Here is a 25315-nt window from a genome sequence, read left to right on the forward strand (position 1 = left end):
TCTAGAGTACTTCTTCCTGCCTCTATGTATTAATATATTTTTTCGGTTTCGGTCTTTTTCTAAACTTTCCCCTAATGGGATTCTTTGTTTTTTTTTTCCTTACTCAGGACATATTGAGGATACAGAATCAGTTGAGTTTGCTTCTGTTGCAATTTGTTCAAGGTTGACCCCCATTTTGGCTTAAAATACCTGGACTATCAGGGGTTTTAGAGTCCCAGCTGAGGTTGCGTTCGAAAGGAAATGCTAGCATACTATGTAATCAGTACTATCATGTTTTTTAGTAGTATATGGAACTGGGGTAGAAGCATCTAAAACTGAGTGACCCCAACTCTTATCATTTTAAAGCTCTTCAAAGCCATGAAACGAACATTGAAAAAAGCGCCCTGTTTCAGATGGTCCTGAAGCTGCAAAAACAAACTAGCATGACTGACGAGAGCATCAGGACACCGACACACACTCAACCACGAAATTCAGCCCAACCAAAATATACAAGCACAACAAGAAAATCTTTTAGATAAAGAGGAGCTCTCTGGATCTGAACCACAAAAACTCAGAATCACACACTGCTGCTTTTATACAACACATTTCCCGTTATGAATTATGATGGCGTTTTTTTTTGTTTGTTTGTTTCCTTCGGGGTAGATTGCTTTCTCACCGGCCCAGGGTTGGTTTTCATTCGGACCGAGACCACCTCGTTCAGGCGATCCCAGAGCGATTGTTCTGGTGCGATTGCAGTGTTCATATATTCCTAAACCAGCCGAACTAAGGGAGAACGCTTCAAACGAGGCATGTGTGAAACGCCCTCAGTCATCATAGTGTGCTCTCGTTAGTACACTACATATTATGGCAAAGTCTGGTTGCACTTCTGCATGCACTCAAAAATCACTGCTTACTGCAAAATAAGTGTGAGCATACACATACAACATATCCCATCCTGTTCTAGCTGAAGTGTTCATGAATTTGCTTTTAATAAATATGAATGTGAAATATGTATATGAATTCGAATACACCTGATGTTTAATGAAAGATATAAATATTAAGGCATACAGTGGAGTCCAAAAGTCTGAGACCACCAAGTGTTTCTTTTTATTTGAATACAAAACTCGGTTTCCCTTTATATTAAGTAAGGGATAATGTATAGAGAGGCGGTCGTTATAGCGAATAACAAGCCCGACAGGCTGAGCGAGACCCCGACGCGAAGCGGAGGGGTCTTGACAGCCTGAAGGGCTTGTTATTCGCTATAACGACCGCCTCTCTATACATTATCCCGCTTATTACATGGCTACCTACAAAATAAATAATTAATTTGACACAAATTATTGATTTAAAAAGGAGTTTATTGTTTTAAAAACGATTGTATTGCTTCCGCCAAAGAAAATAGTCCGTTCCGCGTCCATAGCAACGCGCTGTTTTGCATGTCAACGGTCTGTTATAGCTTGCAGCGGTCTGTTATCAAGAAATAACAGACCGCATTCTACATTGGAATTCAGCCAAGCCATGTAATAAGTGTCTTTAACTACCATGTACTAACATTTAAATGAATCATTTATACAGTGCAGTTATTGTGTACATGTTTTTGAATTGTACTATAATTACACTGTTGACTCTTCCTTTCCTCCTTAAAGGGTTAGTTCACCCAAAAATGAAAATTCTGTCAGTAATTACTCACCCTCATGTTGTTCCAACCCCGTAAGACCTTCGTTCATCTTCGGAACACAAATTAAGATATTTTTGATTAAATCTGAGAGCTGATCACTCCTCCATAGGCTTCTAAGGCATTATAACTTGCTGGCCCAGAAAACTTATTAAAGACATCGTTAATATAGTCCAAGTGACTCCAGTGGCTCAATCTTAAGTTTATAAAGTGACGAGAATACTTTTTGTGCGCAAAAACAAACAAAAATAACGACTTTATTCCACTTTTCATTTCCTTCTCTCTGGGCCTCTGGTCTTTTCACGTAGTGTTTTCGCGTAGCGCGTCTGTGTTGCACGTCACCACGTAGGCTCACTATTGGCCGACGCTGGTCATGTGTGATACGTGGTGACGTGCAACACAGATGCGCTACGCTTAAACACTACGTGAACCAACTCGAGGCCCAGAGAGAAGGAAATGAAAAGTGGAATAAAGTCGTTATTTTTGTTTGTTTTTGCGCACAAAAAGTATTCTCGTCGCTTTATAAACTTAAGATTGAGCCACTGGAGTCACTTGGACTATATTAACGATGTCTTTAATAACTTTTCTGGGCCAGCAAGTTTCAATTACTTAGAAGCCTATGGAGGAGTGATCCAGCTCTCAGATTTAATCAAAAATATCTTAATTTGTGTTCCGAAGATGAACGAAGGTCTTACGGGGTTGGAACAACATGAGGGTGAGTAATTACTGACAGAATTTTCATTTTTGGGTGAACTAACCCTTTAACCCACCCTTAAACCTACCCATCCCACCGAACCTGACCCATCTTACCCACATCCACCTCAATAGCAGCATTACAAAGGGTTTTACAATACATCAACACAATAAGTATATTCTACCTGACAATTGTTTTTTAGATGCCTAGTTAAAGACACTTAATATCAAGTGTGACCCCAGTTTATTATCAGCACACCAATTTCAGGGAAAAGTTTAATTGAAAATTTAACATGAATTTGAGACATTTGATTAGTCACTTGGAAATAGTGCACAGTCTCATTATAAATCTTTTTTTTTTTTTTTTTTCTTCTCAAAAATCATAATTTCCAGGTTTAGTAAATAAGTCTCAGATTTCCTGTGTGGTCTCAGACACCACTGTTGAAATATGAACATATGTGTGTAAGGTGGGTAAAGATATCTGCTGGGCCAACAGTGTGTGTGTGTGTGTGTGTGTGTGTGTGTGGTGGCAGCTCCTATGGTGAACGTGAGCGATTACAGTCACGCTGTGGACTCTGCTCTGACCGCCGGCGCTGGGGAGAACGGACCGGCCCTGGAGCTCAACTCCGACTCGAAGGTGAGAAACACCTCTATATGCTCTTCATCACACCTCAGACTTACAGGAGCTGTGCCCTCAATAACAACTGCTGATTACCCCATCTCAGATGTTTCACACTCGTACTTCAACAACGAGTGTTTTATGAAAATACTTTGTTTTTTTTGGTGTCCCCCTTTCCCATTGATTTCATATATTTGAAATGAGAATATTGGTTCTGGTTTGATTTGATTGGTTGTGATAACTCAAGCTAACCCTTGAATCATGCTAGTTAAATGTTAATACATTCGGATCCACTAGTGTTTGGAATCGCGCACACACACACGGCTCACACTGCTGAGTCCAGTACCCGGAGGACCTCTATCCCCAGCTGACCCGACTGTCCGTCTCCCAGACGTGACATTTCCCTGTCCGTCAAAGCCTGTATTCATGCGGTCCGCGAGCCCTGAAGGAGCGCTGGCATTCCTGCCGTAACCTACAGCTCTCACATGAAGAGAGTCTTTCACAGACACCCTACACGAACACCAATGGAGGATGGAAGTGCTTTGAGAACTTCATCCTGTCTGTCTAACGGCCCACAAACCGTCTTTGTGACAATAACCGAGTTATCCAGCCAGATATTGCCTGTTTCCATGGCGAAAGACATTCCACCCCCTGTCCCGTTACCGGCCTGTTCATTATAATGATGTAGGACCACCCCTGATTGAGTCCCGACAGATGCCTCTGTGTGTTTCTCAGGGTGTTTTCACACTCGGCCTGAACCAGAGTTCACTCTCTCCCCTCACCTCTCGATCACGCCGTCCACGTGAATCCCGCTGTGAGCGTTAGCGGCCGCAGTTTACCAGTGTAGCAAGGTCATGACTTATTGGGTTTCACTACCAAAACTTGACTACCAAGCAAAAACACTACGAAAGCATCAGTCTGCACAAGATGCAAAGAATAAACATGTTCTACTTACCTTAGAAAATCACACAATCAGAAAGATTCTGCAGTTCACCTTTACAAATGACTGGACTGTGCTGGAGTCTAAATGAACCAGACCCAAATGGACTCGAATGTGGTTCTCAACCTAAAGAATTGAATCCTGACGACTTATAACCTCCCAGAATTCCCTAAAGCCATTGATTTTACTACCAAAACTTGACACAGATCGGCACTTGTCGATTTAAATATGCATCAAATGCTCAATAATGGCCGTTGTTTGGAGACAATTTATATAGCGCTTTATACAATACAGATTCATTCAAACTAGCTTCACAATAATTAACAGAAATAATATCATTATGTATTACTTTATTACATTAAGTATTAATGTTTGTTTTTTTATATTATTATATTCAGATCAAGTCAGTTCAATGTTGATTCAGTTTAATACCAGTGCAAAGTGCATCAATTAAGTTCATAATTGTAAAGCAGCTCTACAGAAGTCAGTCCAGTGTTGATTCAATTCGGTTTAAAAACAGTGCAAATGTCATTATCCAGCTCAGTTCAGTTCACATTTTGTTATCTGATGGTGGCAGTGCAGTTAAATCAATAATATTCTGGATATTAACTGTTTAACTAAAACAATACACCATAAATAGCCAATAACTTTCTCACGTTAGCCCGGATTGCTTTTAAACCAGTAGGCCGTACCGAATAGTGACCTGAAGCGAACTCCTCAGCCTGGTGTGAAACGCCCTCCTCTCCTCCCCTGAGCTTCTGCCCCAACACTGCCAGCTTCAGCTGTGATGTTGTCTAATGCTTGCCCACCCTCACACACACACACACACACAAGTCTCTCCTAATGTGTCGTCCCTCACACCCAGTCACTGCTGACCTGACCTCGACTCGGCTCACTGACTAATGTTGTGTTTCTCTCTCCCTTTCTCTTTCCCTGCGCATTCCACCATGTGTCCTTGCTCTCTCTTTTTCACCACGCACATTCCCGTTTCATGTCCGTGCACTCATGCAGTCTCTCTTCATGTTCCCATTCTCCCCGTCCTCCTCCACCCTCTCCTCACTCCCACCCACACTCGACACCATCTCCGAGCTGGACGTCCTGTCCGACATCTCCGAGGACGAGCCTGACCTTCACCTCGAGCCCGACCCTGACCCTTTGACCTGGGTGCCCGACGGCTCCAGCGGTGTCTCTTTAGACGGAGAGGCTTCATCTAAAGCCCTGTCATCCTCGCCCGTGGAGTGTGTGTCGGGGTCCGAGGACCCCCCGCCCCGGCTGGGTGTGTCCCTGCTCCGGCTCTGTGAGGGTCTTCCCGAGGACCTGGCCCTCTCATCCCCTGCCCTCCTGCCCTCCTTCCTCCTCATCTTTGCCGTCTTCCTCTCCGCCTGCCAGTCGCTGGTGCTGTCTCTGCTGCTGGCGCTGCCTCTGGCCATGTCCCTCTGCTACCTGGAGCCCAAAGCGCTGGCTCACTTCAGGCCGGCGGAGGCCATGGCTGAGACCACCTCTTCAGAGGAGATGCAGTGTGACCCCGCCGCCTAAACCGACCCCTAACCTCCCCTGTTCCTTTCTCATGTCTGCCCTCCTCCTGAAATGCTACCGTGTGCATTTTGTTGCTGTTTCCCCCCGTCCTGTAGCTCTTCTCTCTGTCCCGCTGTGCTGGAGTCCGTATGAACTGGACTCGAATGTGGTTCCCAACCTAAAGAATCGAATCCTGACGACTTATGACCTCCCAGAATTCCCTAAAGCCATTGATTTTACTACCAAAACTTGACCGATCAGCACTTGAGGCACATGTCTGCTACCGTCTGCTACCTCCCCCCACCCTGTAGCTCTTCTCTCTGTCCCGCTGTGCTGGAGTCCGTATGAACCAGACCCAAACGGACTCGAATGTGGTTCCCAACCTAAAGAATCGAATCCTGACGACTTATGACCTCCCAGAATTCCCTAAAGCCATTGATTTTACTACCAAAACTTGACCGATCAGCACTTGAGGCACATGTCTGCTACCGTCTGCTACCTCCCCCCGCCCTGTAGCTCTTCTCTCTGTCCCGCTGTGCTGGAGTCCGTATGAACCAGACCCAAACGGACTCGAATGTGGTTCCCAACCTAAAGAATCGAATCCTGGCGACTTATGACCTCCCAGAATTCCCTAAAGCCATTGATTTTACTACCAAAACTTGACAGATCGGCACATGTCTGCTACCGTCTGCTACCTCCCCCCGCCCTGTAGCTCCTCTCTCTGTCCCGCTCCACCTTCCAGTGCCAGATTTTTAGTGTAAAATGCAGAATATGTTCCTGCTCGCAGCTTGTAGCCACATTCCAGTGGGAACCTATTTATAGTCCACATCCTGTCTCAAAACTCCCCTCGTTTATTAGACCTGAAACCGAATCACTCGACCAGCTCGAATCTTACACTTAACTTCAGATTTATACGCTTTTGGATCAACTTCTTAGCTGAGAATTCATCATAGTCCTTCAGGTGTTTTTATAAGGTTCATAAAAAGTCGGAAAAGCAGAATACATCGCTCCTAATGACGTCACACACCCTGTGTGCGCTTTGATTGGGGATTCAGGCCTTCCCATCATCCATTTCACCTTTCCGACAATTTTGTCCATTATTCCACCAATTAGAGTCCACAGGTGGAGGTCGTGGAGAAGCCAGACACGGACGTGGCCACATCCGTCACCTATGAATCGGCCATTGAGGTCTGCTAACCTTCCCAGCATGCATCTGTAATCATATTCATATAATTAGCGCACAATCCAAAGGTATTGTAGGACATGTTTTGAACTAATCTTCATCTTTTATCTCTGATGGCATAAACAGACGGATAAAGGTGGCACTGGCGCTCCTGAGAGAAAGGTCTTTCACTTTTAAAATGCAGATTGTTGTAATTCAGTGTTTTTTTTTTTTTTTTTTTTTAAATGTCCAAATGAAAGTGATGGGGTTCTTGCATCATGGTTGTTTGATGTGAAATCTTTGCTTTCTTTGCTGTGCTGATGGTTGGTGGTTTTTATTTGCTTTTGTTCTGGTTTTCCTGTGCTTTTTCTGTAATGTGATGTTTGTGTGTATTTCGATTGCAAATGAGGCACAAATCACGTGATCAAAAGGCCATAGATTTGCTGATTGATTGGCTAAGCAGTGCTTGTTTGATGACTTGTAATCATAATCAAATGCTGATTTTCCTGTTGGTTGGTTAAACTTCAAATAACCCTGATATAAATCAACATGCAGGAAATCTGAAGTGTCGTACATGAACCAAACTGGATCAAGAAAGTCTGAGAGCACATTGAGAATCTGAGATTCAAGATCCAGTTTAAGCCTAGATGCTGTTTTCAATTCAACATTTCCATTAAATTGATATGCTGATAGTATAATTTGTAATGAAAATGGTATTCGATGATAAAAAGGAGCATTTTCACGCGTGCTCTCAGCCTTTTGGAGCCTTCCGTACATGTACTGTAATCATTTTCCATTACAGAACATTTTCTGATGTTCATCCAGATTTAAGACTCCAGTTCATTACCATCTGTCTTTTTCCATTTTGTTGAAATGTGTTCTCATTTTTAATCCACAGAGCAAGTTGAGAGTGCAAGGGGAAAATATATATGTCAGACATAGCAATTTAATGTTGGAGGTTCGTATGTGATCAAAACATTTAAAAAAAAAAAAAAAAAAAAAAGAAAGAGCAAAAGCATAATGGATGGTGGACCTGTGTCCCGTCTCTGGCTACTGTCCTGGGCTGCCTCTCACTCTTCCTCTCTCAGGCTTTGTGTGCATGCATTAGTGTGTGTGTGTGTGTGTGTGTGTGTGTGTGTGTGTGTGTGTGTGTGTGTGTGTGTGTGTACACCCATGCATAGGCTGCATGCTACACCGGGCGCATGTCTGCGGGTGAACTGAATGTACGTGATGCGTGGTGATTGTAACATTCGTGTAAATGTCTTTTGGGAATGGTTTTCATAACAACACTAATAGTATTTCCCTAACCAGACAGGTTGCTTTCTGCTTTGGTTGTGGTGATTGTTTACATTTAACTTTATAACTAAATGAAGTTACTCATCCTGGGGTGACCCTGTCAGTGCTAAAGACACCCGACCCATGATTGGTTTGTGGTTACAAGGAAATTTGTGGCCTAAAAGTTTAAAGCTGAAATCATTGTCTAGTAGTAGATTAAATTAAGTTTGGGCACATTACCCATTTTTCATGCGAACCGTGCCCCGTTTAAATCTAAATTTTCTCATAATCATCATCATTTTCTCTATAAATGTAACTGGAATAAGAGTAAGTGTTTTCTCATTATGGCGCTCTTTAATTGAAGTGGCGTTCTCCAGGATATCTGGGTGTGTGTCTTTGGCATTGAGGCAGTGAATCACTGCACCGCTCCAGTCCTCAGTATTTGAACAAGTCCTGCCTCACTGCTCCCCACAGTCGCTGACCTCTGACCTCGCACCTGACCCTCATTAGATGACCATTTAATCCATCCTTCAAATGTGGAAGACTTGATTGATATTATTCAGGACTTCCTGCTGGTACTAGACAGCTTATTCATTTGGATGTGAATGAGTTGGTGTGGTATAGATGTACAGTCAGAGCAATAGGCTGTACTGTTTTAAGCTGTGAAAAGACATATTTTCAATGTACAACATGTGAAGGCCTGGTCAAGTCTTCACCGGCAATCTGTTTCAAACCACGAAATGATCTTGGTTTTAGCCAGATTTCAATAGAAATTATGCCACACCCCTTCAAGCTGAAGAATGAATGGGGGTGATGTAATTTTAAATGAAATCTGTCCAAGTTTGTTTCGGTGGTTCGAAATGGTTAGCCAAAAAAATAATGGGTGTGACATGATTTTGAATTAGCCAAGTTTCATTCACTTGAAGTACATCACAGCCTTCGCAGTCTGTACTTCTGTCCCCCACAACCTCATTTTCCAAATGAAATATACCATATCAATAACTTCCAGTGGTTAGTTATTAAAGATGTTCCAGATGTGCTGTCTACATCAGCCGATCTGTCATCATGAGCGCACTGAAGTACACTTGCAGACCTGTCGGGTGTTTGGCCGGAGCTCAGGGCTCGACAGCAGTGAGGTCGGACTATTAACGGGGTTCAGGTCTCTCCATGACTAATGTGCTGGTTGTTGGTTGTCCCTTTGTCCTCCCTCTGCCTGCCTCTCCCTGGTGTGGTGGGCCCTTCAGGACTTGGATAAGACCCAGGAGGATGTATTGAAGCATCAGGCTAGCATTAGCGAGCTAAAGCGCAGTTTTATGGAGGCTACGCCCGAGCCCAGGCCCAGTCAGTGGGACAAGCGGCTGACGGGCAGCCCTGCCACCACCCTGCGCTTGCAGGCTCAAGGGGTACGTGTGCTTCTGCTCGGGGTTCAGACGCCGGCATGCCCTCGCTGTCCTTCACCTGCTCTCCTCCTCCGCTGGGTCACTGTGGGCCGTTTCTGTTGTACGGTGGGACAGTTGGGAACATATTCACAATAAGTGCTCATTTTTATCTGCGTAAATTAGTTATGTAACCATTAAATCATTTCCTAGATGCATCGATTACAAATCCTGCTAATGTGTTGATTTTGAAACATGGATTTTTGGTGAATCGTTTGTTTCGGCCTTTAAGAATTAAAAAAAATTGGAATATAGGATACTTTCCTAGGTGTGATCAGCTCTGAGATATTTTATCAGCACATTGCACTTTGTTATATAACAAGTAGCCTGCATTTACATGCATTTAAGGCGAGACACGGCAGGCAAAAACATCGATTTTCATGCAGTGGTCAGTTTTTGGGCTAGTTTACTCCTTCAATATGTGTTCTTTCAAGCTGATATAAAGAAAACGTTGAAAATATACATTAAGATGTTTATTTTATTACATTTTGTTTACAGTAAGTTTCTCCTGAATTCACCAGGAAGTCAGCATTCCAGCGGGACACGCCGAGATCCGTCTGTTCACTGAAGTCTGTCACGACCGGTGTCGCTGTAAAGTTCTGAGTCTCCTGCATAACGCTATCCCAAATATGGGCATTTCCTTTCTATCAGTAACCAATCGTGAATGTCCAAAGGGGGATTTAAAGCTAATGACGAAATCTCATTTAGAGCTATTTAACTCTTTAACTGCCGTTTTCTCAAAATGAGTTTTTTGTCATTCTCCAGAACAAACATCTCAGCCTGTGTACACCAAACTCTCCAGTTATACACTTAGCAGTATTCTGAAGATATTTCCAGAGGGATTTGTTAATAAATCATTCCTGGCCTGATTTATGTGACATTTTAATCAAACATTTTTTTTCGAAAATCTATTTTTTTAAGGCTATGGACAGTATATTTTGATTTCCTAGATAATGAAAGCATATATGCTGAAATCCCTCTGAAGTTTTGTGTGTAAACAAAATGAAAAAATAATTTTGCACATGACTTTATCATATGTTCAGATCTATCTACCGAAAATATATGCAAAATCGTGCATATTTAATGAGATAATGCTTAATTTGCATAATTAAACATACGAATTTCTAAAACTTGTAATATACTTGTGTAAGTAATCAACTGAGGAAGGTTCATGGTGATATCTATTATTTAAAAATGTTACCCTATTCACCTGTAGTGTCTCGCCTTAATGTGCTTGCTAAAGTTGTTTATTTAAAAAAAAAAAAAAAAGGTAGTTTTTTGTGTGTTTTTACCTAAGACACATTAGAAGCATTTACATAATCCTATGAATGCAAAATACAGAATCAAATCATTCCCGAATCGAGACGAAACCCTAATCAAATCCAGCCTGTCTTTAAAGCGTGCATGTGTGAGCAGAGCTGGAGATGATTAGGGTCTCCTAATGAAGTCCTGTAGATGATCGCATTCCCCAGCCGAGACGTGTGCGAACACCTGTCACTCCTGACGTCACGATGTGCTATTGTCTTACCGAGTCTAAGTAGATTTAAGAAGCCTCCTCCTAATCCCAGCTGTCTCCCGCACACACTCCTCCTGTCCTCTACACCGGCCAATGGCAGCGCAGCTCTCGGTCTGACCGGCGCATCGGCTCTTTGAGTTCTGTTGTTCATGGCTCTCTGTCCTTTGGTTTCTTCATCACTGCTCATGTATATCGTGTTGTTTTCCTCACTCTTGTGTTTTCCAGCAGAATGCTTCTCTCATTTGTTTAGGTTTGCTGACCTCAGTTGCAGTTTTCAATCACGTTTTGTCTCTTTCAGCTCCTTCTGTTTATTTGTATGCGTTTTTAAATCATGCTTTTATCAGTCAGTGTAAATGATGAGCTCCTGCCAAAGACTTTTTCACATGTGTGTTTTATGTGAGTGATTTTTGCATTTTATTTGCACCCGTTTGACATTCTTGATGCTGTGATTCTCTAAATCTCTGGTTTCGAAGCGCTCCTCTCTGCATATGCTCTCTGTGTTCATTTTGAAATGCTTTTACTGCCATTTCTGTAGTGTGTGTGTGTGTGTGTGTGCATGTTAGTAGATCTTCTAGTCACACTCAAGTGTTTTTGTGTTTCTCTCTCTCTCTTGTTTCTTCTGTTTCTGTGTCTGTTCCTGTCCTCGCACCCTCTCGTCTCATCCCTGTCCCTGCGGTGTGTTTTCATGACGCCTGTAGAGTTTGGAAGAGGAGCTCACCTCTCTCTTTCTGAGCAAGGCGTGCTTCTCGGGGCTGACGGCCTCCTGCAGTACCACTGCTCCTCCAGCAGAGGCCAGTAGAGTCTCTCCGTCTGCTTCTGCCGTCTCTGCTGTGTGTGTTCTCTGCCTCCTCTTTAAACAAACCCAGTTCATGCTCAGATCTGGCAGATCTATCCAGTCCTCGCGCTGCAAATGACGTCTAGTGAAGTTTTGTTTACTCATCAACTCAAAAAATGGCATAAGCTAAAAGATTGATTTCTTGGGATTTAAACCTCTATAGCAGATAGAAATTTCACAATTCTTGATACCAATTTCAATACCAAATATATGGGTCATTGACGAATAAGGTTTTTAAAAGTGTAAAAAAATAGAATGGAGATATAACTATATGTGAAACCATTTTTTTTGTTTACTTAGGTGTTAACAATAAGATTTTGTGGTTTGTACAATCAATTAACACTGTTTTTGTCATTTTTTTACAAGATGGAAAAAATGTCACCAATAAAGTCATTCGGTTTAACCACTGATTTGAAAGTTAAAAACTGATTTGACATTGATGTTGAGATAGTATATAGTGTTTACCACAGAAGAAATATTAAAAAACATTATCACTGATCTGATAAATGTAATCATTTATTGGACTACTCTAAACACTCCGACATATTCAAGTAAAACATTGCACAGGGAAAGGAGAAAAGGGGAAATGTAAAAATCTGCTTTATATTTGTATTATTGTAGTTCCTTTAGTTATTAAAAACAATATTATTCCATTTCAATATTTACTATATCGGTTTTACCGAATGACCTTTTGACACTTCAAAATCTTTAAAATACCTTTATATGTAGTAAAATATAATTAAAACCTTTTGGATTCAGTAAAAGAGATCAAGTTGTACTACCTTACATACTTTGGATGACGTTATATATTTGTTTTTTTATTATTATTAAGGCCTTTGGACAAAAAAAAATGACCCGTCACGTCACTGACCCATATATATATTACTGCTGTCAAAATTAAAGGGTTAACGCATAAGATACATTTTTTTGCACTTTAATGCATTAAAAGTATTTATCGCAATTAATGCAGTATCCGTTTGTTCCGTAATCCTTTGGCTAGCATTACATGTATATGATCATGCTTTTATTCATGCAAATATTTGTAATTATTTGATAAGACAGACACACACACACACTTATGCGCACAGAAAGTTGCTTCGGACAACGCTTGCATGGATAAAACTAGTGCTGTCAAACGATTAAAATATTTAATCGCGATTAATCACATAGTCCAGCAGTGTACAAAGCAGTCATCGCAGAATGGCAGCGGCTGCATTTATACGAAACAAGAGTGAGTCTGCGATGACTTAGATACCTGTACACGGAAATGATTTGAGTTTTAATATTTTATTAGCTCACCAAACGCAAAACTTTCACGAGGAAAAAACGTTCCTAGTGAGCGTATAGCGCCGGCTTCAGTTACAGTGACCCGGATGAGCCTGTGTTATCAGCTTTTATGGATGGTGTGATTGACCAATCAGAATCCAGTATTCCACAGAGCCGTGTAATGAGATCAGAATAACACACATCAGTATAGTGTTCATGTACGAGAGGTTATCTCACTGCCAGACTGCTCATCAGCTTCCTCTCATTGGCCAGTCATTTTCACCTCTGCCGTCGTGTGTGTGTGTGTGTGTGTGTGTGTGTGTGTGTGTGTGTGTGTGTGTACGTGGTCTTCTAACTGTCGTCCTCCCCGGACCCGCTCCCGCTCAGGCCCTGTGTACACCTGCTGTCTCGGGCGGTCCATCACACGCGTGGGGTGAGACTGTCGACCCGGACACCGCTTGCGATCAGATCGCCGTGAGTGGCAGGTGTCAGCAGTTCCTCAGAGAGTGTGTGTGTGTGTGTGTGTGTGTTTGAGTGACTGTGTCCTATGGTTGCCTTCAGGTTCCTCAGAAAAGCCCTCCTCATCCCGAGACCGACAGCGGAGACGCCAGCAAGGTCCTCGCTCAGCCACCTAACATCACCTGAGCACACACACACCTAACACTGCACACACACACACACATCTCATCCCTTTTCCGTTGCAGACATCATGACTCAGAGATCATCATCATCATCATCTGTCTGTCTGTCCAGCCATGCTTTCTTCATCTTCAGCTTACGACTGTCTCTTCTCCTTATGTTGCTTGTTTGATTATATATGTGTGTTGTTGCAGTGTTGATGGACCTCAGTTGGAGCAGATGCCGTGTTTGATTGGCTGTGAGCGATGGGTGATGTACAGTGTGTTCAGTGAGATTCATAACATAACTTTACAGCAAGACAGATTTAACTGAGAGACAATGGTGTGTTTCCAGAGAATAAATCCTGACAGTCGAACTGTGAAGACATGAGTTATTAACTTCATAAATCTAGCAGTTTAATTCGAGAAATGACTAAACACACTATACTTTGTGTTTTATTACCTCTGCTTAATCTGACAGTGAGCTAGTTACGGCCGCTGTGAGGGTTTCTAACACAGATCTCTCTCTCGTCTGACCGACGTAATCAATCTCGAGTTTCTTCTTCTGTTGTACAGTCGTAGATGCACTATAATGGGATTTTATATTTGGAAATTAGATTTGCTGTCGTCTCCCATTCAACACTATACAAGTTAAACTGTGACGTTAGAAACTCTGTTGTCTGTTGTCTAGATTTTATTATTGATGGTTTTGCTGATTCTCAACTCTGTGTTTCTCCCGCTGAACACACTGTACATCTCTCGTACTCGCACTGAAGTGGCACTGACTTTGACTGAGTTTGTTTCCTTCAGTTTTTTTTTCTGTGGTCATCGTTTATGTTTTTTGCTTTTCTCTCCATCCCTCGTGTGTGTCTGTGTCGTTGTCTGGTGTAGAGCACAGAGGTCAAACCTGAAGTGAACGGCCAGCCAGAGGTCGTAGAGGTCGTGGAAGAGACCGTCGTCATCGAGGAGGTCATCAAAACCAAGCCCAAAAGCCCCGCCCCCGAGACCCCGGTTACCGTGGAGACGGAGGTCAAGGAGGAGAGGAGTTTATCCTCGGACAGTGAGAGCGAAGAAGAGGCGGAGTATCACGCTCAGACACCCAGTGCGAGCATCTCCGTTCAGCAGATCGAGGAAGAGCCTGAGGAAGAACAGGAGGCGGGGCTTATACAGCAAGCTCCGCCCTCTGTGGTAGAGTCACAGCCAATCACAGAAGCAGAACCAGCTGCCCCTAGTGCAGAGGAAGAGCAAGCAACCGCACAGCCTGAGGAGGAAGAGTGTACAGACAAAGACGACGCTCCCAATGGACACGCCCACGCAGCCGAAGCCCCGCCCCCTCTCAGAGCCGTGGAGGAGGAGCCTCCCGTCGTCAACGGCAGCGTGTCGCGTGTGGAGGCGGAGCTCCTGCCGCAGGTTATCTGTTGCTCGGAGGTAATTGGCGTCGTGAGCTAGCGGAGACGCTTTCCCTGCTCTTCTCCTCATCTCCTCTTCCATTTCCCACTCCTCCCTCGTCCCGGAGGAAGATCCCGCTCGATCCGCGCAGCCGTCTCTCTCTAGCGCTCCTTTAAGGAAGAGAAGCAGTATAACTGATGTGGTTCTGTCCGCTTTAACGTCAGTCATTCCATCCTCTCGCCTTTAAGTTGATTTTATATTCCATCCTACTCTATCACACACACACACACACACACACACACACACACACACACACACACACACACTGGGAGCGTTGCATGCGGGGGCTTATATTTTCTGCTGCATGTTATGTATCGTCGCATGTTTCACACTTGATAGTTAGCGTTAGCTTGCGTTGATTCTTCACTCTGCTAGTAGAGACTCTGTAACTTCAGTGATGTCACTGACATGATATGATCACACTGATAGGAGTAGAGTCGGGATTTGATCGCACTGATAGGAGTAGAGTCGTGATTTGATCGCACTGATAGGAGTAGAGTCGGGATATGTTGAGAGATCGTGCTTTTGCATGTGTGAGATCACTGAAACCAAAGATCACTGAAACCAAACCTGCACTCGTGTACCGTCACACTGTCCGGCTTGTGATGTCTGGGTTTGGCTGCATGCGCTGTACCAAAGACGTGTAGTGGTGTGTGTGTTTAGACTGCATGAGCCTGGTCTCTGCGTGGTGTACGTCAGAGTGTGTGTGTTCCTCACGCTCACGGCCTCTGTCTCTCTGTAGCCTCCTGTGGTGAAGACTGAGATGGTCACGATCTCAGACACGTTCGCGGCTCAGAAGACGGAGATCTCCACGAAGGAGGTGCCCATCGTCCACACGGAGACCAAGACCATCACGTACGAGGCCGCGCAGGTGAGAGGGGTCACATGACCCGGGGACTTCAGCACTGGGGCAGGACCGTGGCTGAGGAGACGTAACAAACCAACCCACTTTTATTGTCATTTTGAAACAATGAAAGTAGGGCTTTTGAAGGGATTGTTGTTTGCCAAAAATAACCCATTTAATCTTTATTTCTAAATATACACTGTTATCTGATGAATATAAATATATATATGTGTGTCGCCCTGGGGAATCTCTGATGCGGTTCGTCAGTGTCCTGTAGTTTAGCTCAGTACTTCTTCAGAATGACTGTCTTTGAACTGCTTTGGAGCTGTAACCGTACCTTCATCTTCGCCATTACTGCGAACTCGTGCGTCTGTGTCGAGTTCTGAACGTGTGTGTGTGTGTGTGTTCTGTGTGTGATTGACAGTTGGATGGTAATGGAGACGGGGAGCCAGGTGTGCTCATGACGGCTCAAACCATCACCTCTGAGTCCCTCTGCACCACCACCACCACACACATCACCAAGGTAACACACACACACACACACACACACACGTCACCTCTGAGTCCCTCTGCACCACCACCACCACACACATCACCAAGGTAACACACACACACACACACACACATCACCTCTGAGTCCCTCTGCACCACCACCACCACACACATCACCAAGGTAACACACACACACACACACACACACACACATCACCTCTGAGTCCCTCTGCACCACCACCACCACACACATCACCAAGGTAACACACACACACACACACACACACATCACCTCTGAGTCCCTCTGCACCACCACCACCACACACATCACCAAGGTAACACACACACACACACACACATCACCTCTGAGTCCCTCTGCACCACCACCACCACACACATCACCAAGGTAACACACACACACACACACACACACACACACATCACCTCTGAGTCCCTCTGCACCACCACCACCACACACATCACCAAGGTAACACACACACACACACACACACACACACACACATCACCTCTGAGTCCCTCTGCACCACCACCACCACACACATCACCAAGGTAACACACTCACACACACACACACACACACACACACACACATCACCTCTGAGTCCCTCTGCACCACCACCACCACACACATCACCAAGGTAACACACACACACACACACACACACACACACACACACACACACATCACCTCTGAGTCCCTCTGCACCACCACCACCACACACATCACCAAGGTAACACACACACACACACACACACACACATCACCTCTGAGTCCCTCTGCACCACCACCACCACACACATCACCAAGGTAACACACACACACACACACACACACACATCACCTCTGAGTCCCTCTGCACCACCACCACACACATCACCAAGGTAACACACACACATCACCAAGGTAACACACACACACACACACACACACACGCACACATCACCTCTGAATCCCTCTGCACCACCACCACCACACACATCACCAAGGTAACACACACACACACACACACACACACACACACACACACATCACCTCTGAGTCCCTCTGCACCACCACCACCACACACATCACCAAGGTAACACACACACACACGCACACACACACACACACATCACCTCTGAGTCCCTCTGCACCACCACCACCACACACATCACCAAGGTAACACACACACACACACACACACACACACACACACACACATCACCTCTGAGTCCCTCTGCACCACCACCACCACACACATCACCAAGGTAACACACACACACACACACACACACACACACACATCACCTCTGAGTCCCTCTGCACCACCACCACCACACACATCACCAAGGTAACACACACACATCACCAAGGTAACACACACACACACACACACACACGCACACATCACCTCTGAGTCCCTCTGCACCACCACCACCACACACATCACCAAGGTAACACACACACACACACACACACACACACACACACACATCACCTCTGAGTCCCTCTGCACCACCACCACCACACACATCACCAAGGTAACACACACACACACACACACACACACACACACACACGCACACATCACCTCTGAGTCCCTCTGCACCACCACCACCACACACATCACCAAGGTAACACACACACACACACACACACACACACACATCACCTCTGAGTCCCTCTGCACCACCACCACCACACACATCAGCAAGGTAACACACACACATCACCAAGGTAACACACACACACACACACACACATCACCTCTGCACCACCACCACACACATCACCAAGGTAACACACACACGTGTCACTTGCAGTGCTTCATGGGAGTGGGCGGAGCTAAAGAGATCTTTTGGTGCACTTTGCTTGTTTTGACTCTGATTGGTGTAATTTTCTCCACAGCATTATGGGTAATGTAGTTTTCCACCACAAATTCCACTGTTAAACATGATTATTTTAAAACTAAGTTAAAGTAATGCGGACTGACGTCTTCAACTGAAGCAGATACCATCGATTAACATCCTCATAGCTCACGGTCGAGCTGACTGTAAAGGTTTAGCAGTTACTGTTAAAAATCAGCTTCCTTATGGAGAACATGAGTGTAGTTTTTACTTCCGGAACCGACTGTTGCACTCTACGATGCAGAACTGACAGACCGCAGTCTTCTTTTCTTTTCCCTGAACATTAGACACAGAGGAACACATGTCAGAAGTGGGTTTAATCTGATCTAGGACCAGTGTTTAAACACATCAAAACTCACACTCGACTGAAGAAAACATGGGTGTAGGATTTACTTTAACAATTGGTACTCAGAAACTGCTAGTAAATTCCACAAATAATTTCAAAGAAACAGCAACATTACACTGAAGCAACAGCTGAAATACTATTTTCTTGTAAAATATACTAAAATAATTAAAGTTTTAATTGCAACTTTGACCAAAATCATTTTTACAGTGTACTTTAATTCACATTCCTGATCCTCTAAAACTACTTTATGATGTTTATCTTAATCCAATGTTCCTCCATGATCTCCTGCTGAACGCTGTGTTTGACTCGGATGTGTCACATGACGTCTGTGTCTCTTTAATGATTGACAGACACTAAAGGGCGGGCTGTCAGAAACTCGCATCGAGAAGCGCATCGTCATCACGGGAGACTCTGACATCGATCACGATCAGGTGAGATACACACACACACACACACACACGCACACAGACTCACACACACACACACACACACAGAACTCTCATCTGTATTTTTCTTAAAGTACACAAGAAAAAAGATTGACAGACCATTTAGGTAGTTTAAGTAGTGGTGGACGATACAACCAAAATCTAATTTAATTTTATTTACATTTACATTTATTCATTTAGCTGACGCTTTTATCCAAAGCGACTTACAATTGCTATATATGTCAGAGGTCGCACGCCTCTGGAGCAACTAGGGGTTAAGTGTCTTGCTCAGGGACACATTGGTGTCTCACAGTGGATTCGAACCCGGGTCTCTCACACCAAAGGCATGTGTCTTATCCATTGCGCCACACCACCCACTATTTGTCACTTTATTTTTGTTATTAAAAATTTAGATCAAAGTAATTTACAAATAATAGGACAAATACAATATAAGATACAAAATAAATAAATGTATGTATTCAGATATAGTAGGTCTATCAGCACTTAAATGTAATAATCAAATGTAAAACTAAAACATGGCATAATGTGTCCTCACTGATGAACTGAATCTAGATCAATCTCGTGATTTCCTCAGTTTGATGAGCATTAATGACAGACTGAGCGAAGTACAGTACTGTAATATAGCAGTGTTCGTACAGTGTGATCTGACTCTGTCTCTCGCTGGGCTCGCGGTGTCCAGTGTGACGAGCAACAGTTGTAGAGGAGCTGCTCATTATAACCCTGAGCCGTTCCTGTGACGCACACACACTGCCCTGAGACACCGTTACCATAGCGATGAGACATTCGCCATCCTCACACACCGAGACGTGGTTCTCGCAGGTCCAGCGTTGCAGATGCATGTTCCCCCGTCATCTGTGTGTCATTCAGTTGAGTTTTCATTCTTATGTTGAGTTGAGTTGTTCATTTTTTCAGTTGAATCTTTTGTTTGGTTTGTGTGTGTGTGTGTGTGTGTGTGTGTGTGTGTGGGTCACTGTGTGGGGTCAGGCGTTGGCCCAGGCTATAAAGGAGGCCAAAGAGCAGCACCCTGACATGTCGGTCACTCGCGTGGTGGTCCACAAAGAGACGGAGCTGGCCGAGGACGAGGACTGAAGGACAGGTAAGCTCATGGCAACTCGCCATGGCAACAGCAGCGCTCTTGACGACTGGCTCCTCCTCCTCCTCCTGCGCCCAGAGCCTCTCGTTTCTCCCCTTTTCTTTGTGTCTTTTCCTTGTGTTTGTCTCTTTATTTCCTCTGTCCTGGATCTGCCAGCTGTGTGTGTTCCTCATGTTAAAGCAGCGGAGAGTCTCACTCAGGGCTTCATTTCTGAACACACTGGATCTGTATTCATTTCACAATAAGATTACCTTATTTTAGAGGTTCCTCATGTGACTCGTATACCAGTAAAAAACTAGATTTAAAAAAATATAGATTTAAAACATGAGTAAACAATCAGTAATAAAATAAGAACAAATAATGAAATTACAAGCGATAGCACAAATAAATACAATAGAACAAAGATGCAAATGAAATAATCCGGGTTTTCAGGAAGGTCTAACAGTCATTTTCAGGTACTGAAAAGTAATCAAATGTAAAATAACACTGCATAATGTTCACTGTATAAATTTAAACGGATTAATCATCAAAGTTAGAAAACTTATTCAGTCAAGAGCAGCGATTTATTTTTTTTCTTTGTCTTTTGTTAAACATTAAAAGCACACAGCATCAGGAATATTAGGCTGCTGTCACTTTAAGAGCTAATGCACTGATCTAATACACTGATGCTGTGCACACTTTCTTCCCCAACTGTTACATTCACTTCAGACAAAACAGACTGTGTACACAGCACAGCGGCCAATGATCTGCGGCTCAACACTCACACAAACACCGGTGTGTTGCTCTCCCAGAAGCCCTCCCTCTTCCCCAGCTCCACCTGTGTAGATCAGCAGCGTGTCTCAGGCTCACAGTAATGTCTGTGAATGTATTCGCAGTAAAGTCTCGGTACTTGCGTAGCAGATCTATTCCGCCAAGACCAAATACATTAACATTGCCATATCCATTACCATGCTAATCTCCCGAGAGCTGTCGTGACAGAACTGATATTTTGCACCGATTTCCCAGGAAATGACGATTTTGTTCATGGAAATGCTGCTTTATTCACAACCGCTTTATGCCATATTCCAATTTTTCTATTTGCATCTATGACTGGAAACAGTTTTTAAGCCCTTTGGATTAGTTGTGTTTTGGTGAAGCTGTCGTCTCTGAGGGGAAGCGCTGTCACGTCTCCAGCTGACCTCTGCCCCGAACACACAATGCAGATCTGTGAGCGGAGCGCGTCTGAGAGATGAAAGCGTTTCCTGATGCGCTTCCCTCCGCATGTCAACAGTGGCCGACTGGGATTAGGAACATCACAGCTCTGCCACTGATTTCCTTCACTAGAAAGTGAAGCTGAGCTTTCAGTGTTTCGTCAGCGCGATCACTCAACAGCTGTCACGTCGCGCGAGTGTGTGTGTAGCTTCATCTGCAGTGGAAGATTAGCATGTGTTAGTATTCGCCGAAACGCTCCGAACAACTCAACTAAACGCTCCCGCCACTTTTCTGAATTTGAGTGCCTGATCATCAGTTTTTAAAGAAGCTGTTTGCACACTGTTCTAGTGCACTAGTTCACAGAGACAGAGGGGGTACGACCTCACGTTTACACACTGCCTCCGAAACTTCCGTCATTCGGATCGGGTTCAGTTTTCTGCGTTTCTCGCATCCATAGCAAGCATTTTGAGAGGTGTTTTGACAGTTCAGAGCCACCGTACAAGCAGACGCCAAAATCCAGACCTGTTCAGGACCAATTGGTTCTGGGAAATTGGTGGTCTTCTCTTTAATGTGTGGCTCCAGTATCACTAGCAGAGCATCAAACTGAGCCTCTGACATCCTGAAGTAAACTTTGAATCGCTCGGGATAATCCCGCAGCGAACTCTCCTTCCTGGATGGATGATGGACCCAATATTCCTCTTTCTTTTTAGAATTTATAAGAAGAGAAAGGAAAACAAAATCATCCTCGCTGCTTGAAGACTCCATTTTGTATTGTTTTGTGAATTTTATCGCAACAGATTCATTAACGCGCATCGGTGTGCAAGGTTTCTGAGCTTGACGAATACGGAAAAAACGCATACGAAAATTTCGGACTCCGTGTGCAAAGACCTTTAGATGTGTCATCACCTTAGGCTACGTCTACACTAATCCAGATAAATTTGAAAATGGAGTTTTCGTCTAAAAACGCTCCGCGTCCACACTATCATTTTCAATCGTTTTCCAAAAGTTGCTCATGCAGTGTCTGTAAGCGCTTGCATCCCCGTACTGCGCATGAGTAAATCCTGAGGCGCTTCGTCCTGCGTCATTTCCGCTAGGCGTTTATGTACGTCGAGGAAAGAGTTTTTTAAATGGGCCGACAGTGAGGTTAATCTTTAAGGCTGTCAAAACGGAGAGCATCCAAAACAACTGCTGTAATGTCGTTCACCAACTTGGCTGAATTGGTCACATGACTGCATCACATGACTAAAAATGCGTCATTGTCTTCAAAAGCTTCCGTTTTTACAGTCCACACTACGACGCGAAGACTGCGTTTTCAAATTTATCCGCTTTGGAGAGTGTTTTCCAAAAGCTACGTTTTCGTTGACTTAAAACGCCATCTCAGTGTGGACGGAAGGCCAAAACGGAGAGAAAAATATAAGTTTTCAAACGAAAACATATTAGTGTGGACATGGCCTTAATCTAACACAGCGGTCCCCAACCTTTTTTGCACCACGGACCGGTTTAATATCAGACAATATTTTCACGGACCGGCCTTTAAGGTGTGGAGGAAAAATTCAACAAAATAAAATGATATGACCGGCATAAAAACTGGGGTATTTTTTAAATATAATAATAAACGTGAATCCAATGTGTAGGCCTACTCGCAACTTTATTAGCAACGTCCTCGTAACATCGCGCCTAAAGACAACTGAGAAAGCCTGAACACAAACAAAATGCCCCCCAAAAGAAAAAAATCTCCATGTTTTCGGTGCTGATGCGTTCATGTAACATGTAAGGGTGGCGCTGCCAATAAAGCACCTAAAAGCTGTCACAACGAACCGGCAAAATTAATGATTATGAATATGTAAAATATAGCAGGAGACATTTTAATTGTTTACTAATAAACAAGTGTTTTCTGTGTCAGTGTCGGCTGAGTTTCGGTTCATTTATGAGACGAGCTCCATGTTCACGCGCCGGCGCCTCCGTGTCGTGATTATCTATTTTCTAATATATTTACTAATTTATTAAATCCAGGCAATTGGTTGATGAAACATTGATTAAAATTAAGATACAATTAATACAAAACGAAATTAAATTTAAAGACAGGCTTTGTGCTTTCTGTTTGAGGTCTCTGTGAAAGTTTTAAAGCAGTCTTTTAGTGCCTCTTTCAGAGCGCTCACGTCCGTAACGGAGAACTGCCCCGTCCGTAACTTTTTTTTTTTTTTTTTGTTTTTTTTGTGAAATAAATTTCTAAATAAATGCAACTTATAGTCCAGTGCGACTTAGGCTATATATGTTTTTAGGCTATATATGTTTTTTTCTTCATGATGCATTTTTTGACTGATGCCACTTATACTCCAGAGCGACTTATAGTCCGGAAGATACGTTAAGTTATTTATTCTTTCTGTGCGGCCCGATACCAAATGTCCCACGGACCGGTACAGGTCCGCCGCCCGGGGGTTGGGGACCCCTGATCTAACAAACTGATGAGCTGCGTGTAATTAGAAAAGTCTCCTCATTCACTGCAAGGTTTCCCAAATGGAGGTCAGTGAGTTGAGGAAGTGAGGAAATGAGTATATCCGTTAAACTGAGATCATCACATCAGAGGCTGCGGTTTAGTTGAATAACTGTATAGTCTGATGCGCTGCGTGTTTTAGAGTGAAGCGCACAGTGCGTTTCATTAATTATAATTATCATATGCTCTTTAAAAATATTTTTTTATTTACATTGCAATAGTAATTTACCACAGTAATGTACTTCTGAAACATACCACTATTAATAACAATTATTATCGACATCAGAGAACCGTGACCCTACGAACGTGTCATTAAAATATTGGATAAATTAGTATAACTTAAAATAAGTGCATAATTAGTGAAAAAATGAAAGTAAATGATGTCAGGTGAAACGAGTCCAGAGTAATCCAGCACTAAAACACTTATCAGTGTGTGAAACCACGGAAGCCGTTATGAAACGAATGGAAGTGTCAGGAGCTTCGGGGTAAGATGTGCCAGTGAAATGTTGACCATTATTCACGATTTGGTTGCTTTGTGAAAAATGAAATATGTTCCATAAGTGAGATTTAGGTCAGGAATATAGTGCCTTTTTGCCATTTGAATTGAAATGTAATCTGTGTTCCTCAATGATTTGCCTGACGTGACGCAGTGGAACAGTGTCGTGAATATGACGGCATTAGTTTGATCTCATGAGCGTCCGGATATGTGTGTAATAACTGTGTTTGCTCTTCCCCAGAGCTGAAGTCCAGCACGTTCCTCCAGGGGTCAGAGGTCATCTGTGGAGGAGAGCAACTCTGATCCTGTACAGAAACAGCTTCATCTTCTAGCATTCAGAACCACTTAGCTAACATCTGTAGCATTTTATTTTTTTAGTGTTTGTTTTATCTCTTTCCCTCAAAAGATTGTCTTGACCATCTCTGAAGGCTAGATCTCTGTTATTTTTATTGTTAATTAGTAATTCACATTCCTAGTCTGGATTTGGAGGAGAGTCACGTCGTGGAGGAGTACAGTGTAATAATTGATAATAATAATAATAATATGAGGAGAGTGAGCATATGAAGGTGATACTGTACCTTTAGGGGGTGGGGGGGTGGGGGGTGATGGGGGCGGGGCTAAAGATTGATTGATTGGTTTTCATGATGTGTTTTATAAGGGACCAGAAGCACAGGACAGTGGCACTGTGAGATTTCTCATTGGTGGACGGCAGTGCCAATCTTTCCTCTATGCAGTCAAGCACACACACACACACACACACATTCCACCGAGGGGAGGAGCTATGCCTTCTACCTCTCTGAGCAACAAGACGAAACCTTACAAACTCCAGAAAACTTCAAACCTTGGCAGCTCTTTGGAAAGTTTGGGATTTCAAGCCGTTTCCCGGCACCAATATTCAAATATTTGTAGAAACCTCTTGTTTTTTTTGTTTTTAAATCTGATGATTTTTTGGCAAAGTCGGCCTGTTCGCCCTTTTAAATCTTTTTAATCTCTTTCCGATACTTTTGATGAAATGATCAAACGCGACC

At 43.5% G+C, this 25315-nt stretch overlaps 1 protein-coding gene across 10 annotated transcripts in view; it reads left to right on the forward strand.

The window, feature by feature from the left end:
* epb41l2 (erythrocyte membrane protein band 4.1 like 2) overlaps positions 1–25315 on the forward strand; it is a 96030-nt gene that overhangs the window by 70684 nt on the left and 31 nt on the right. Inside the window, exons 13-23 of one of the 10 annotated variants that reach the window (XM_079887513.1) lie at positions 2881–2984; positions 6535–6609; positions 6731–6766; positions 9103–9261; positions 13473–13526; positions 14420–14956; positions 15720–15848; positions 16246–16344; positions 18918–18998; positions 19998–20109; positions 24529–25315. The exon at positions 24529–25315 is cut by the window's right edge and continues 31 nt beyond it. In XM_079887513.1, coding sequence (XP_079743639.1) covers positions 2881–2984; positions 6535–6609; positions 6731–6766; positions 9103–9261; positions 13473–13526; positions 14420–14956; positions 15720–15848; positions 16246–16344; positions 18918–18998; positions 19998–20102 — 1379 coding nt within the window. In that variant the 3' untranslated portion in view covers positions 20103–20109; positions 24529–25315. Of the gene's footprint in view, positions 1–2880; positions 2985–6534; positions 6610–6730; positions 6767–7481; positions 7542–9102; positions 9262–13472; positions 13527–14419; positions 14957–15719; positions 15849–16245; positions 16345–18917; positions 18999–19997; positions 20110–24528 lie in introns of all 10 variants that reach the window. The other 9 variants (XM_079887517.1, XM_079887522.1, XM_079887516.1 and 6 more) reach the window with 9 other exon arrangements.

This window comes from Squalius cephalus (assembly GCF_949319135.1).
Source record: "Squalius cephalus genome assembly, chromosome: 12".
Classification (NCBI taxonomy): Eukaryota; Metazoa; Chordata; class Actinopteri; order Cypriniformes; family Leuciscidae; genus Squalius; species Squalius cephalus.